This window comes from Pelophylax lessonae, assembly GCF_965119305.1.
Source record: "Pelophylax lessonae genome assembly, chromosome: 1".
Lineage (NCBI taxonomy): Eukaryota > Metazoa > Chordata > Amphibia > Anura > Ranidae > Pelophylax > Pelophylax lessonae.
Genome location: NC_138768.1, coordinates 129,305,211 through 129,320,263, shown reverse-complemented (window position 1 = coordinate 129,320,263; position 15,053 = coordinate 129,305,211). Strand labels below are relative to the sequence as shown.

Genomic DNA, 15,053 nt, shown 5'->3' with positions numbered 1-15,053 from the left:
GAACGGTGGCTGCGATCTGTTATCCCTGTACGGACCATGATCACCTCTTACCTCCTGTTGTGTGGGCCCAGTCATCAGCAGGCTGCTTTTCTTAGGCAATGCAGCCAGTGTACCATATAGCCAGTCCAGGCCTGCATACAGTGCTATTCGGCCCCCTTGAACTTTGCGACCTTTTGCCACATTTCAGGCTCCAATCATAAAGATATAAAACTGTAATTTTTTAGAAGAATTAACAACAAGTGGGACACAATCATGAAGTGGAACGAAATTTATTGCATATTTCAAACTTTGTTAACAAATAAAAAACTGAAAAATTGGGCGTGCAAAATTATTCAGCCCCTTTACTTTCAGTGCAGCAAACTCTCCAGAAGTTCAGTGAGGATCTCTGAATGATCCAATGTTGACCTAAATGACTAATGATGATAAATAGAATCCACCTGTGTGTAATCAAATCTCTGTATAAATGCACCTGCACTGTGATAGTCTCAGAGGTCAGTTTAAAGCGCAGAGAGCATCATGAAGAACAAGGAACACACCAGGCAGGTCCAAGATACTGTTGTGGAGAAGTTTAAAGCCGGATTTGGATACAAAAAGATTTCCCAAGCTTTAAACATCCCAAGGAGCACTGTGCAAGCGATAATATTGAAATGGAAGGAGTATCAGACCACTGCAAATCTACGAAGACCTGGCCGTCCCTCTAAACTTTCAGCTCATACAAGGAGAAGACAGATCAGAGATGCAGCCAAGAGGCCCATGATCACTCTGGATGAACTGCAGAGATCTACAGCTGAGGTGGGAGACTCTGTCCATAGGACAACAATCAGTCGTATACTGCACAAATCTGGCCTTTATGGAAGAGTGGCAAGAAGAAAGCCATTTCTTAAAGATATCCATAAAAAGTGTTGTTTAAAGTTTGCCACAAGTCACCTGAGAGACACACCAAACATGTGGAAGAAGGTGCTCTGTTCAGATGAAACCAAAATCAAACCTTTTGGCAACAATGCAAAACGTTATGTTTGTTGTAAAAGCAACACAGCTCATCACCCTGAACACACCATCCCCACTGTCAAACATCATGGTGGCAGCATCATGGTTTGGGCCTGCTTTTCTTCAGCAGGGACAGGGAAGATGGTTAAAATTGATGGGAAGATGGATGGAGCCAAATACAGGACCATTCTGGAAGAAAACCTGATGGAGTCTGCAAAAGACCTGAGACTGGGACAGAGATTTGTCTTCCAACAAGACAATGATCCAAAACATAAAGCACAATCTGCAATGGAATGGTTCACAAATAAACATATCCAGGTGTTAGCATGGCTAAGTCAAAGTCCAGACATGAATCCAATCGAGAATCTGTGGAAAGAACTGAAAACTGCTGTTCACAAACGCTCTCCATCCAACCTCACTGAGCTCGAGCTGTTTTGCAAGGAGGAATGGGCAAAAATTTCAGTCTCTCGATGTGCAAAACTGATAGAGACATACCCCAAGCGATTTACAGCTGTAATCGCAGCAAAAGGTGGCGCTACAAAGTATTAACTTAAGGGGGCTGAATAATTTTGCACGCCCAATTTTTCAGTTTTTTATTTGTTAAAAAAGTTTGAAATATGCAATAAATTTCGTTCCACTTCATGATTGTGTCCCACTTGTTGTTGATTCTTCACAAAAAATTACAGTTTTATATCTTTATGTTTGAAGCCTGAAATGTGGCAAAGGGTCACAAAATTCAAGGGGGCCGAATACTTTCACAAGGCACTGTATATCGATAGCCTCATGAGATTTAGCCATAACTAACGTTTAAACTATTGATTCACCAGGAAAACTTTTTTTCCCCAGAATTGACAGAATAGATTTTGAAAGTGCCAGAAAACACTTACATTGAAGGTGGAGATTTTAATTCAGTTATGAACCTAGCAGAAGACAAGTCTTTATTAAGAAATATCTCTTGCAGACACCCCGATACTAATTTAAATACTTCTACACTTTAACTGAGTAGAGTTTGATTTAAAGATAGAAAATGCCATATGAAGACCATTGCAGGTCCAGATTGTGAATTCCTCACAACTCACATTGGTGAGTAACATGGGATTGTCCTGTAGAGGTAAGTATTTGGAGATATTTGCAGATAGGCCAAGTGATTTCCTAACAGTAAGCCAAGCAACTAGTGTATCTCTTATCAATAGGCTCTGTTGTAAGTGATTGGGCAGGTTATTTACCCGCTTCAATACTAGGTACTTTTAACATTAAATCGTAATAAAAAAAAAAAAAAAAAAAGTAATTGCTGATTGGTGTATATTTAAAATTCTTGTGGCACAAACATTTACAAAATGTAACAAGCACTTTTTTTTGGATCAATGTACACAATCAGCACCTCTATATCAGTGGCGGCTGGTGCTTAATTTACTTGGGGGGGGGGGTTTAGCTCAAATGCTTTTAAGTGCAGAGGACCCCCCCCCAGATCCCTCCACAAGAGTACCTGTCAAGTGGTAAAAATAATTGTTTTTTTTAAATGTACGAAAATATCGGCTAATATTGGCCGATACCGATATGCAATGGCCAAAATATCGGTATCGGCAACGATTCGGCAACGACTCCTCTGGCTTAGTTGTTCCTGCTGCTAATACTACAGAAATTTGTGGATAATCCTGGAGAAAAGATATTACAATGCCTGTTTTATAATCATAGGTGTGCACAGCCTATTGCATTCGATTGTGCAATCCAATATACACACAGACACACACTCTTATAAATAAAATGTATTAAAACATGGACAGTGTTAGTAGGTCAGTGGACGGCGTCAGTAGGGAAGTGGATGGTGTCAGTCAGTAGGGCAGAGGATGGAGCCAGATTTTTTTAATTATTATTTACAATTCTTTCTACTATTTTTTACAATATCATTTTTTTTTTCAATTTTGTTTAAGAGCCCCATTAGGGGCTTTGGTGAAATATCAGGGATCTAGACACAGTCAGAGTCTCTGTCATCAGCTGCACTGGACAGTGAATGAATGGGAAGTGCTCTGTGCTGAGCAACTTTTGGTTCATTTATAAACTGAAGCATAGTAAATACAATTTACTATGCTTCCGTTATGAATGAACACAGTGAGTGATTGGTACTGAACATTCCTGTGCTCACTGTGCCCTCTCCTCCTACACAGTGAGCATTAGGGGACATGCGCCCGCACCCACATGCATGTCAAATCCCAATTGATATCAATGTGATGGCCTGTTCAGGGATGCACAGGATACCTGTGCATCTCTGTGTGGGTAAACAAGGCCCCCCACAGGTGTATGCTTTAGTTTTCTCCATGTGAATGAGGCTTAAGGCGGTACAAAAGACTTTCAAAAATAACTTTTCTATTAAACAAAGCAGTGTTTTGTATTGTTGCTCCTTCTAAATATGACTTGCTAGAGAAGGACAGCCAAAAGGCTGGCACAATATTTTATAACCACAATTTAGGGGTGGTACATTTTAGCATTTAAGTCTCCAACATGAACAACATTTAAACAGCAGACAGCCAAACTAGACATGGAAAAATGTTGTTGTTCAAGGCCACAGCACCGCAAAACAACACTGGCAGTCATGGAGCCACCATGTTGGCTACACTTTTTTTTTCCCCCACATTCTTATCTAATGTTGAACCCTGTTATAGTGGCCTCAGATGGATTTGACATAATTGACATGACAGCTGGTGGTCAGATTCATCCAGACCAGAGACGGAACCTCGGTTCTGTGGCCAAAGTGCTTCAACATGCTGCTTCCAATAAGCTATTTGATGGAGATAATGCTCACCTGTCTTCCATGAACAACTACCTGTCTCAGACCTACCAGAAGTTCAGGTTCATTTGCTTTCCTGTTATTATTCTCCGTTTAGGAAAACAATTACATTATGACATTTTTCTGTAAGAAGCCACTTTGTCAGCTAGGTGCACATTGCATGAAAAGGTGTGACCCCATTTTCTACGCTTAATGGCTACAGGTGATGCTGAGCCTCTATGATTGAAGGAGATGAAATCCAATGAATAGAAGCGGGTGGGTAAGGCACCCTCTTAATCTAGCAGAAGGCCTAAACATTGCTGGATGTTCTCCAGCCAGTAAATAGGGCGAGTTTTGTATGACTTGCTGAAGCTTCCAATGCACACTGTGAGAATCAAATCAGAGTAACCAATTTTTGGTACAAGAGAGAAGCCTGTACAACTGTGCAAGGTAAATAAGTAAAGCTGAAGTTCAGCGTCAAGCATAAAAATACAATGAATATCAAATAGCATGGTAATGTTATGTTTTTAGGTGATGTATGATTTTCATATAACAAACGTAATTGTAGGAATTTTTTATTTAGAAAATTCTTTCAAGCTGCTTGTGGCGTTCCAGAAGTAGGGAAGAAATTCAAGATTGATGAGTATTCTGACTTGGTGACGCTAAGCAAGCCTATCATATACATATCAATAGAAGAGATCATCAATACCCATTCAGTAAGTAGATATAGTGATTCCTGGTATATGCACATATGTATGCGTGTAGCATAACTGCTAAATTTAGGAAACCAACTCACGTCTACAAGCAGGTTTTTATTTTATCGTGAGGAGTTTTTGGAAGGACAACATACTACAGAAAACCAATTTTACCAATGTTCAGTTCCTGTCAGCTATGGCGGTTGTTGGTCCCAAGTCTAGCATAGTAGTGCAAGGATTAGCACTTTTGTCCTGTAGCCTGGGTTCTGTTTCTACCATGAAAACTATCTGTATGAAGTTTGTGTTGCCTTGATTTCCTCTGAATACTGAATTTTCTTTTGTTGCACTTTAACGTAACATTATGTTATTGAGTATGTCATTGAAAACGCCTCCTGTTTGCTCTCATTTTATGCCGGTTCACACTGAAGCGGCACGACTGTACCGGCGCGACTTGCACAGACTTCATATAATGAATGTCTATGCAAGTCGCTCCGAGGTCGCCCCGAAGTAGTACAGGACCCTTTTTCTAAGTCGGAGCGACTTGTGTCGCTCCTATTATAACGGACCGCGATGGGCCGCGACTTGTCAGGCTGACAAGTCGCCTGACACGTCGCGGCAGTGTGAATGGGCTCTTAATCTGTTGGATTGGAACTAACGTAACGCTACAATAAAAGAAAAACAAGCCAGCAGGATTTTTAACGCAGAAGAGACAGTCTATGTTCCTTCAGTAAAACAAATGTACCTACCTGACTGCAATCTTCTATTTAACCACTTCTGGACCGGAAGGATTTGCCCCCTTAATGACTAGGCCATTTTTTGTGATTTGGCACTGCATTATTTTAACTGACAATTTTGTGGTCGTGCGACTTTGCACCCAATTAAAATTGATGTCCTTTTTTTCCCCACAAATAGAACTTTCTTTTAGTGGTATTTGATTACCTCTGCAATTTAGATTTTTTGAGCTATAAATAAAAGAACAATTCTTAAAAATAAAAAAACAATATTTTTCTAATTCTGCTATATAACATTCCCAATAAAGAAAAAAAAAATTAAAAACCAAATGTTTTCATCCTTTTAGGCCAATTTGTATTCTGCTACATATTTTTTGGTAAAAAAAAATCCCAATAAGCGTATTGTGATTGGTTTGCACAAAAGTTATCATGTCTACAAACTAGGGGAAAGATTTATGTCATTTTTATTTATTTATTTTTCTACTAGTAATGGCGGCAATCAGCGATATTTAGCAGGCCTGCGACATTGCGGCGGACAGATTGGACACCTGACTGACATTTTTGACACTTTTGGGGGGACCAGTGGCATTACTACAGTAATCAGTGCTAAAAATATGCACTGTTACTGTACTAATGACACTGGCAGGGAAGGGGTTAACATCAGGGGGAGATCAAAGGGTTAAATGTGTGCCTAGGGTGTGCTTTCTAACTGTGGGGGGGGCGCGGGCTTATGGACTCAACACAGGGACCTGTGTTCCTAAATAGGAGGACAGCAGACCGCCGTTCTGTCTCCACAGGGAGCAATTGCGGGTGCCCGGCGGCAAAATTGCGACCCCCGGCCCTGCAGATCAGCTTCCCCGCTGGTGAATGGGCACGCCCCCATGATCGCTCGCGCAAAGTCTACCGACCAGCAGCCGTATATCTGCGGCGGCTGGTCGGCATGTGGTTAAATGTGCATTGAGTTGCGCAAGTTCAGCCCAGTGTTCATTCTCGGTATATTACAGTAGTGCAAAAATTAATGACTCTCGTACATACACGAGAATCATGTCATTCCCCATCAGCCAATCAAGACAGGTGAAAACCAACACATTAAAGAAACCTGTGGAAAAGCTGTCTGCACCCAGTGAGGCATCCACCAGTCACAATGCTGGAACAGAGGTGAGTATCTATGGATCACCATTGCTCGAAGGTGTCAAACTCCATTTCATTGCGGGCCACATCAGTATTATGGTTGCCTTCAAAGGGCCAGTTGTATCTGTAAGACTAGATGTGCAGAGCACCTCACCCCCCCTTTACATCAGATGTCAAGAGTCCCCTACCCTCCTTTAAATTATAGTTCACCCCTCTTACTGGGGAAGGGGCTGGGAAGCAGAAAGTGCAGAGTCTGGAGAAGGACCAGAGGAGGCTGGAGTCTACTGCCAGAGTCTGCTGAATGCTGAGACCAGGGGAGGCGGAGACAAGGTTGAGCTGCAGCTGGACACAGAGGAGTAGGATTTGTAGAAAGTTCTGTCCTCCTCTCTGCTGCCGACTCCTGAGGAGGGTGGCAGAGACTAGTGTCTCCACGGCTGCCCAGAGTAGTGCAGGATCTGGTGGAGGAGTTCTTCCGTCCTCTCTGCTACCGACTACTGAGATAAGATTGGGTCAGACTAGGGGGGTGCCGAAGCTGCAGGAGAGGTGTGAGGGCCACACCAAATGGCCTGGCAGGCCGCGTGTTTGACACCTGTGCCATAGCTTGTCTCTTCTCAGTAAAGAGCCGGCCTGCTCTCAATTTTATTTTATTTATTTTTTTAGTTTAGTTCTTCTTTAAATTTTCTGTCCTAATTTGTATCCTTTCTGTTATATCAGAACAGCACCCACTCACATTTCTGTACATACTGAAGGTCACTGACTGCTGACATTATGTCATTGGCTTCTGTAACAGTATTTATTGTTTTAAACTGTTGGATCCAGATTACATTAGTCTTCAGTTCTTATCTCATATAAGCTTTTTACTGTTTATCATTCCAGTCTTGGATGTGACCTGCACTGGAGCATTGCATGGCTGCTCCGGCACTTAGTAATACATCCCATGGCATCCATAATTAATTACATGTATTCAAAACAGATGTTAAAGGCTTGTAGTACCGCCTTTTTTAACAGCAATATATTTTATATCAATTCGGTCTCAGACATAGCACTGGCCTTGATTTTCTGATAAGGAAAGTCTCAACTCCTGTTTGTTTTTTTATTCTTTATTCACAAACAGCTTCTTTATATCCCATATTTTTACAAAAACAGGAAATTACACAGTCCTCTAAAGAGTCCATCGAGCCCTTACATCAGAGTCTGCTCACAGTATAACACCGACCTAAAACCACAAAGTGTAGAGTTAGGTTAGTGAGACTCTGGTAAAATAACCACAATACCACATATGACCTATAGGCGGTGCTACAAAAGAGCTGATAGCATAGAGAGCATCTTTGTGCTGCTTATGGCTTGTAGATTGTCAGATGCTAGGCACAAATGTAAAAGTAATAATCTTCAAAACACATTACCACAAAATATCTTATTACTATTTATGTTGAAACTTGTAAATCATATAATCTGCTTTTGAATTCAGGAAATGCAGTAGCCATAGAAGACTTATTTTGTTAGGTCTAAGTACGCATGCAGTAATTGCTCCATTTTTCTGGGATAATTAAAGTCTAACATAATCATGGCTATAATTCACAGATAATACAGTTTAAAGAATCAAATTACATTCCCAGAATTCAACTACGAAACCCAATCCAAAGTTTTTTTTTTGTTTTTTTTTCAGGCATTGTTTTTTTCCCATCACCAGGCAGAGTTGTGTTTTGTTTTATACTGCTTATGTTATATGCCTTTTTAGTTAAAAATAGGATAGACAAAACTTACAAAGCGTATTAAAAAGTGATAAGGGGAAATAATGTGCAAAAAGACAGCCATATCCATTAACATATTTATCCTCTTTATATATATATATATATATATATATATATATATATATATATATATATATATATATATATATATATATATATATATATATATATAATGTGTATAAATATACAGTATATATAATGTATGTAAATATATACATGTATAACATAACTTTTGGCAATTAATTAATTTATTAATGTAGCAAATAAATGACAAAATAATGGTGTTTTCATCATTCTTGCCCTCTGCACCTCCTGTTCTTTCATATGTATACTCTAATAAGGTACAACCTTCATGACATACCTTCAGGGGAGGACTGGGCCAGGTGGCAGGGGGGAAAAAGCCCCCCGGGCCGCTCTGATGCTCCGTAAAAAGGCTGCACTGCTTCTGTTACAGACATGCCTAAAGGATTCCTGGTGCAGAGACATAAAAAGTCCCCACCTCTGACCTACTATGTGCAGGTTGAAGACAAGGACAGAGCGCAGACCCCCCTCCAGCATGGATGGTGTAAACTGTGTCTGAGCAGAGGCTGGTTCCATGCCCCCTACTGGAGACTCTCCCCCCCCACCCCCTCCCCCCGGCAAGCCCCAACCGAGCTGTCGCAGCTCCCCCCAAACACCCCCTGCTGGCCAGGTTGGGAACCCGGATTCAGTCGGTAAGTAGCGAGTATCTGGAGCAGGGCTTCAGCTGGGAATGGGGGTCAGGAGGAGGACAGGAAGAGGGAGGGTGGGTGGGGGCAGAGTCGCTGTACCATGGGCCTCTGGTTTGTATTCCCCCCCCCTCCCTGAAAGTTGCCAGTCTGCCCCTGCATACCTTATCTGGCCATATGGGACTCAAATTTAATTTTGATTCCTTTAAATTCTGTGCTTCTGCCGACACCACCTGGCTCAATAAAATTTGATTAGGAAACTTAAGGCCCCTTTCACACACAGGTCCGTTTTTCATCCATCCGTTGACGGATGAAAAATAGGGCATTCATCCGTTCAAAAAAACGGACATTGACGGAAACGGATGAAAACGGATGTTAACGGATGATCATCCGTTGTCATCCGTTTTTACATAGAGATACATTGATGTCCGTTTTTCATCCGTCAACGGATGGATGAAAAACGGACAAACGGACCTGTGTGTGAAAGGGGCCTAAGGAGTCCTGCAGAAAAAAACGCTTGTCAAACGGAGACTGCAGCCAATCAAAAGCCGTCACTCATAGGGTATTCTGGCAAAGCAGGGGCCGTCAGAACATAATAGCAGCAGGAACTTGCTCCATCCATGCTACAGTAAATAGCTAGGATGGGGTATTTTTTGTAAGCTCACATTCAGTCTGCTGGGCTGAACAAGACAGATCTTTATGTGTGTAGCCAGCCTAAATTGTTTGTGCTGGCTGTGAGCAGATACAGTGGGTACGGAAAGAATTCAGACCCCCTTAAATTTTTCACTCTTTGTTATATTGCAGCCATTTGCTAAAATCATTTAGGTTCATTCTTCTTCCTCATGAATGTACACATAGCACCCCATACTGACAGAAAAACACAGAATTGTTGACATTGTTGCAGATTTATTAAAAAAGAAAAACTGAAATATCACATGGTCCTAAGTATTCAGACCCTTTGCTCAGTATTTAGTAGAAGCCCCCTTTTGATCTAATACAGCCAGGAGTCTTTTTGGGAAAGATGCAACAAGTCTTTCACACCTGGATTTGGGGATCCTCTGCCATTCCTCCTTGCAGATCCTCTCCAGTTCTGTCAGGTTGGATGGTAAACGTTGGTGGACAGCCATTTTTAGGTCTCTCCAGAGATGCTCAATTGGGTTTAAGTCAGGGCTCTGGTTGGGCCATTCAAGAACAGTCACGGGAGTTGTTGTGAAGCCACTCCTTCGTTATTTTAGCTGTGTGCTTAGGGTCATTGTCTTGTTGGAAGGTAAACCTTCGGCCCAGTCTGAGGTCCAGAGCACTCTGGAGAAGGTTTATGTCCAGGATATCCCTGTACTTGGCCGCATTCATCTTTCCCTCGATTGCAACCAGTCGTCCTGTCCCTGCAGCTGAAAAACACCCCCACAGCATGATGCTGCCACCACCATGCTTCACTGTTGGGACTGTATTGGACAGGTGATGAGCAGTGCCTGGTTTTCTCCACACATACCGCTTAGAATTAAGGCCAAAAAGTTCTATTTTGGTCTCATCAGACCAGAGAATCTTATTTCTCACCATCTTGGAGTCCTTCAGGTGTTTTTTAGCAAACTCCATGCGGGCTTTCATGTGTCTTACACTGAGGAGAGGCTTCCGTCGGGCCACTCTGCCATAAAGCCCCGACTGGTGGAGGGCTGCAGTGATGGTTGACTTTCTACAACTTTCTCCCATCTCCTGACTGCATCTCTGGAGCTCAGCCACAGTGATCTTTGGGTTCTTCTTTACCTCTCTCACCAAGGCTCTTCTTCCCCGATAGCTCAGTTTGGCCGGACGGCCAGCTCTAGGAAGGGTTCTGGTCATCCCAAACATCTTCCATTTGAGGATTATGGAGGCCACTGTGCTCTTAGGAACCTTAAGTGCAGCAGAAATCTTTTTGTAACCTTGGCCAGTTCTGTGCCTTGCCACAATTCTGTCTCTGAGCTCTTCAGGCAGTTCCTTTGACCTCATGATTCTCATTTGCTCTGACATGCATTGTGATCTGGAAGGTCTTATATAGACAGGTGTGTGGCTTTCCTAATCAAGTCCAATCAGTATAATCAAACACAGCTGGACTCAAATGAAGGTGTAAGAACCATCTCAAGGATGATCAGAAGAAATGGAAAGCACCTGAGTTAAATATATGAGTGTCACAGCAAAGGGTCTGAATACTTAGGACCATGTGATATTTCAGTTTTTCTTTTTTTAATAAATCTGCAACAATGTCAACAATTCTGTGTTTTTCCGTCAGTATGGGGTGCTATGTGTACATTCATGAGGAAGAAGAAGGAACTTAAATGATTTTAGCAAATGGCTGCAATATAACAAAGAGTGAAAAATTTAAGGGGGTCTGAATACTTTCCGTACCCACTGTATGCGGCATTAGGACAGGTGGGTCTTAAAGCCCTACCGCCACACATACGCATCCATGGGGAACTGCTGGATTGGTCATGGACAGCTTCCTGTCATTGTTATAGATGGATGCTGCTGATCCTGTGACCACTGTAGCAACCAATCACATCACATAAGCAGTAATCCCATCTCTACTTCCTGGTATTAAGACCTTCTTAAAGGGTGGTGGCAGCAAGGGGTTACTTGTGGTCAGAGAGCAATGTTCATTTTCTGCTTATTTTACTGGGATACCAACAGAATCAACTGTATGTAAAGAGTGGAGTGCCTTTGTGCAGAGAGCTAATAGCAGAGCATTTTATACACACATCCTATGGAGTCCAAAGGAAAGCAAAAAGACAATGCTTATGTAAAAATTGCTTTGTTAAAGAGTCCCTGTCATCATAAAATCTTCCCATGTGCATTTAATGTTTTTTTATATCAGTATTATCTACCTGTAAAGCATTTGTAGACATCCGAATGCCCAGAGACTGCTGCCGGAAGCCATCATCTTGGATGTGATGTCAGTGGCCCAAGCAGACTTAGAACTGTCACTCTAATGACATTCTATAGTATTACCCTTTGCTGCTCCTTCAGCAGCTACATATAAATTTATGTAGGGAGAAGCAGAGTAGCTGGGCCAGCACAGAAAATAATAAGACACTCCTGAAAAGTAGAAGGCTATGAGAGGGAGAGGGCAGTGCTATAGAATTGATTTCTTGAAGTGGTCACAATTTTTAGCAATTTCATAGGAACATTGTAGGTGAATAAAAAATGAAAAGGAAAATGCTGCAAGTGAGCATTTAAAATTGGTTTTCTGTACTTTTAGAGCCCATTCACATTAGCGCGACTTGTAAGGCGACTTGTCAGCATGACAAGTCGCGCTCGGCCACGGTCCATTGATTAGCACAGGCCCCGTTCTAATAGGAGCGACACAAGTCGCTCCGACTTAGAAAAAGGGTCCTGTACTACTTTGGGGCAACCTGGAGGCGACTTGCATAGACTTCCATTATGTGAAGTCTCTGCAAGTCGCGCCGAAGTCGCGGTGCACGCGACTTCACAGGTCGCCCCCCAAAGTCGTGTCGCACTAGTCTGAATGGGCTCTTACCTGCATTTGTTTAGGCAGGTGGCAGTGCCTGTTTAAAATTATAAATATAAAACTGGCCATGATATCTGTACCCATGCCGACCAAAATGTAAAAAAAAGTAAAATAGTTTGATATTAAAAAAACTATCAAACAAAAACCACATCGCACAGGACAGTGGAAACTTAAGGTGAATGGAAACGTCCATCAGGTGCACAGGCTGCGGTGATCTCTCCAAACACCATAGGATACAATATCAAGCAAAAGGACAGCCGGCAACTCAATAAATCTTCCAATTCTTTATTGTTACGCCTCAGTGAGTAAAAAGACAAAGTGGCTTATTAAAAAAAAACTAAACACAGTCTAGAAGTATTTTTCCATTTTGTCCTCAAATACCAGCATATTCACTTTGGAATTTATTGCCAAGTAGATTGTCTAAGAGATTGTCAGGGCCTCCCCTCTGTGTTACCCTACCAGTCCTATGGATAAAAAAAAAAAGTGTTTGGAACTGAAACAGAATATATGCAGCAATGATCGCTGCTTTTAGCTCATTCAGTAAGGCTACGTTCACATCTTGGCGTTGCTATTACATGCGTTTTTATGGGCGTTTTTTCAGGCATTTTTATGGGCGTTTTACAGGCGTTTTTACAGGCGTTTTTTGTGCAGGCGTTTTTAGATTGACTAGAGACCAATCGAAAACGCCTGTAATCTGCCCAAAAAGAAGATCATGTACTTTTTGAAGCATTGGGCGTTTTGCTCACGGCGTCAAAGCGCTCAGATGTGAACAGGGGCCATTGAAATGAATAGGATTTGTCTTGTTGGGCGTTTTGAGAGCTGATCCTAGAGCAGAAAAACTCCCCAAAAACGCTTCAACATGTGAACGTAGCCTGATACATTCTGTAAAACATTTCCTATATAGGTAAAAAGAAAAGAAGGTAATATTGTGCTTCAACAGATCTGGGATCACGGTGAAGAACACAACAGGAGTGATCTATGAGAATATACAGTTGAATTCCTTGGGGAAGATGTGCAACAACACTGCACATTTTATTATGAAGAAGCAACCCTGTATTTGTTTTAGGCTATTCACATCACACCAACATATTTTATACCAGAGACCTCTATATCAGTTCCCTCCCCTGATGGAGCTTACAGTCTGCTGTCCCCACCACAATCCTATATATTTGAGACTAGACCTTATTCAATTCTACTTAACTGTTATAGCATTTTTACATCTTTTCTATGACGTTTTTGTCACTGTAGCTACTTTTGGAACATCAGGATGCCATATCACCGGACCACAATGACGTTTTACATGAGTTGTTGGAGGATCTCGGATCAGTCCCAGATGTGGAGTCTTTTCTTGGTGAGACATTTTCTTTTTCCTGTGTGTTGTACTATGTTTGTCACTGTGACCTGATAGGCAAGTTTTTTGTCATATCATTTCCTCTTCTGTGTTTCCGAGGTCTTTGAGATAAAGTCAAGGCCTTATTGTTAAGTTTTGCTATGTTTAACTGTGAAGGCACATGCTGTATCACCAAAAAAAATTGTCAGGGACACTTTGCTTTATAACACTGTATATAAAGTATATATACACACACTCAATATACTTATACTAATTCATCAATAATTCGTACCTATGATTTCCAACAGGTGAGGGTGCAGTTGATTCTCACAATTCTAATAAGGAGAATGCACTTAGTCAACTGGCCAAAACTGAAATTTCCCGTACTTTAACAAGCATGTTTGATTTAGTTTCATAATGATTTATTGCAAATAATAAAGTCAAACATATAAAAGAGTTTAGCAGAACATATTTGGTTAAGGTATGAATGAACCGCCCTTCTCCAAACTGTATCAGTCATTGAGGTGCAATTGGTAGCATATACAACGTAGCTAGTGTTTATATGGTAACATAAGTAACCAGGCAAAAATGTACGTGATCAGGGGTTGCAAAGTAAAAAAATTTGCCATGCAAAAACATGAAGTACTGGGAAGCGGCACATACACTTGTAAATGAGGGTGGGCAGGGGCGTTGCTAGGTGGGAAAAAGACCAGGGGCTTCAGCCCGAAGATAAATTTGATAACCCCGCCCACATTTTAAAGTAAGCCCCGCCCAAGCTCCTCCCATATTTAAAAGTAAGTACCGCCCAAGCTCCACCCAATGGCCCCCTCAGTCAAGGGTCAGTCAAGGGGTGGTATGGAGAGGAGTACAGGGGGTGAGAAATTGGGTGGTATGGAGAAGAGAGAAGTAAAGGGGGTCAGTCATGTGGTGGTATGGAGAGGAGTACAGGAGGTCAGTCATGGGGTGGTATGGAGAGGAGAGGAGTACAGGGAGTCAGACATGGGGTGGTATGGAGAGGAGTACAGGGGGTCAGATATGGGGTGGTATGGAGAGGAGTACAGGGGGTCAGACATGGGGTGGTATGGAGAGGAGTACAGGAGGTCAGTCATGGGGTGGTATGGAGAGGAGTACAGGGGGTCAGACATGGGGTGGTATGGAGAGGAGTACAGGGGGTCAGACATGGGTTGGTATGGAGAGGAGTACAGGGGGTCAGACATGGGGTGGTATGGAGAGGAGAGGAGTACAGGGGGTCAGTCATGGGTGGTATGGAGAGGAGAGGAGTACAGGGGGTCAGTCATGGGGTGGTATGGAGAGGAGTACAGGGGGTCAGACATGGGTTGGTATGGAGAGGAGTACAGGGGGTCAGACATGGGGTGGTATGGAGAGGAGAGGAGTACAGGGGGTCAGTCTAAGTGGATGCCCTATCGGGAGAAACGCGTCAGAGAGGAGGCGCCGCGT

The 15,053-nt window shown here is 42.2% G+C and overlaps 1 protein-coding gene across 1 annotated transcript; it reads left to right on the top strand.

The window, feature by feature from the left end:
- Nucleotides 1-2,079: 2,079 nt before the first annotated feature.
- On the top strand, nucleotides 2,080-14,013 carry LOC309544311 (ras GTPase-activating-like protein IQGAP2; the record flags this gene model as incomplete). Its single annotated transcript, XM_082243217.1, has 5 exons — nucleotides 2,080-2,098; nucleotides 3,648-3,834; nucleotides 4,335-4,467; nucleotides 13,514-13,616; nucleotides 13,904-14,013. 5 exons carry the CDS (start codon nucleotides 2,080-2,082, stop codon nucleotides 14,011-14,013), a joined length of 552 nt encoding a protein of 183 aa, XP_082099343.1.
- Nucleotides 14,014-15,053: the final 1,040 nt, after the last annotated feature.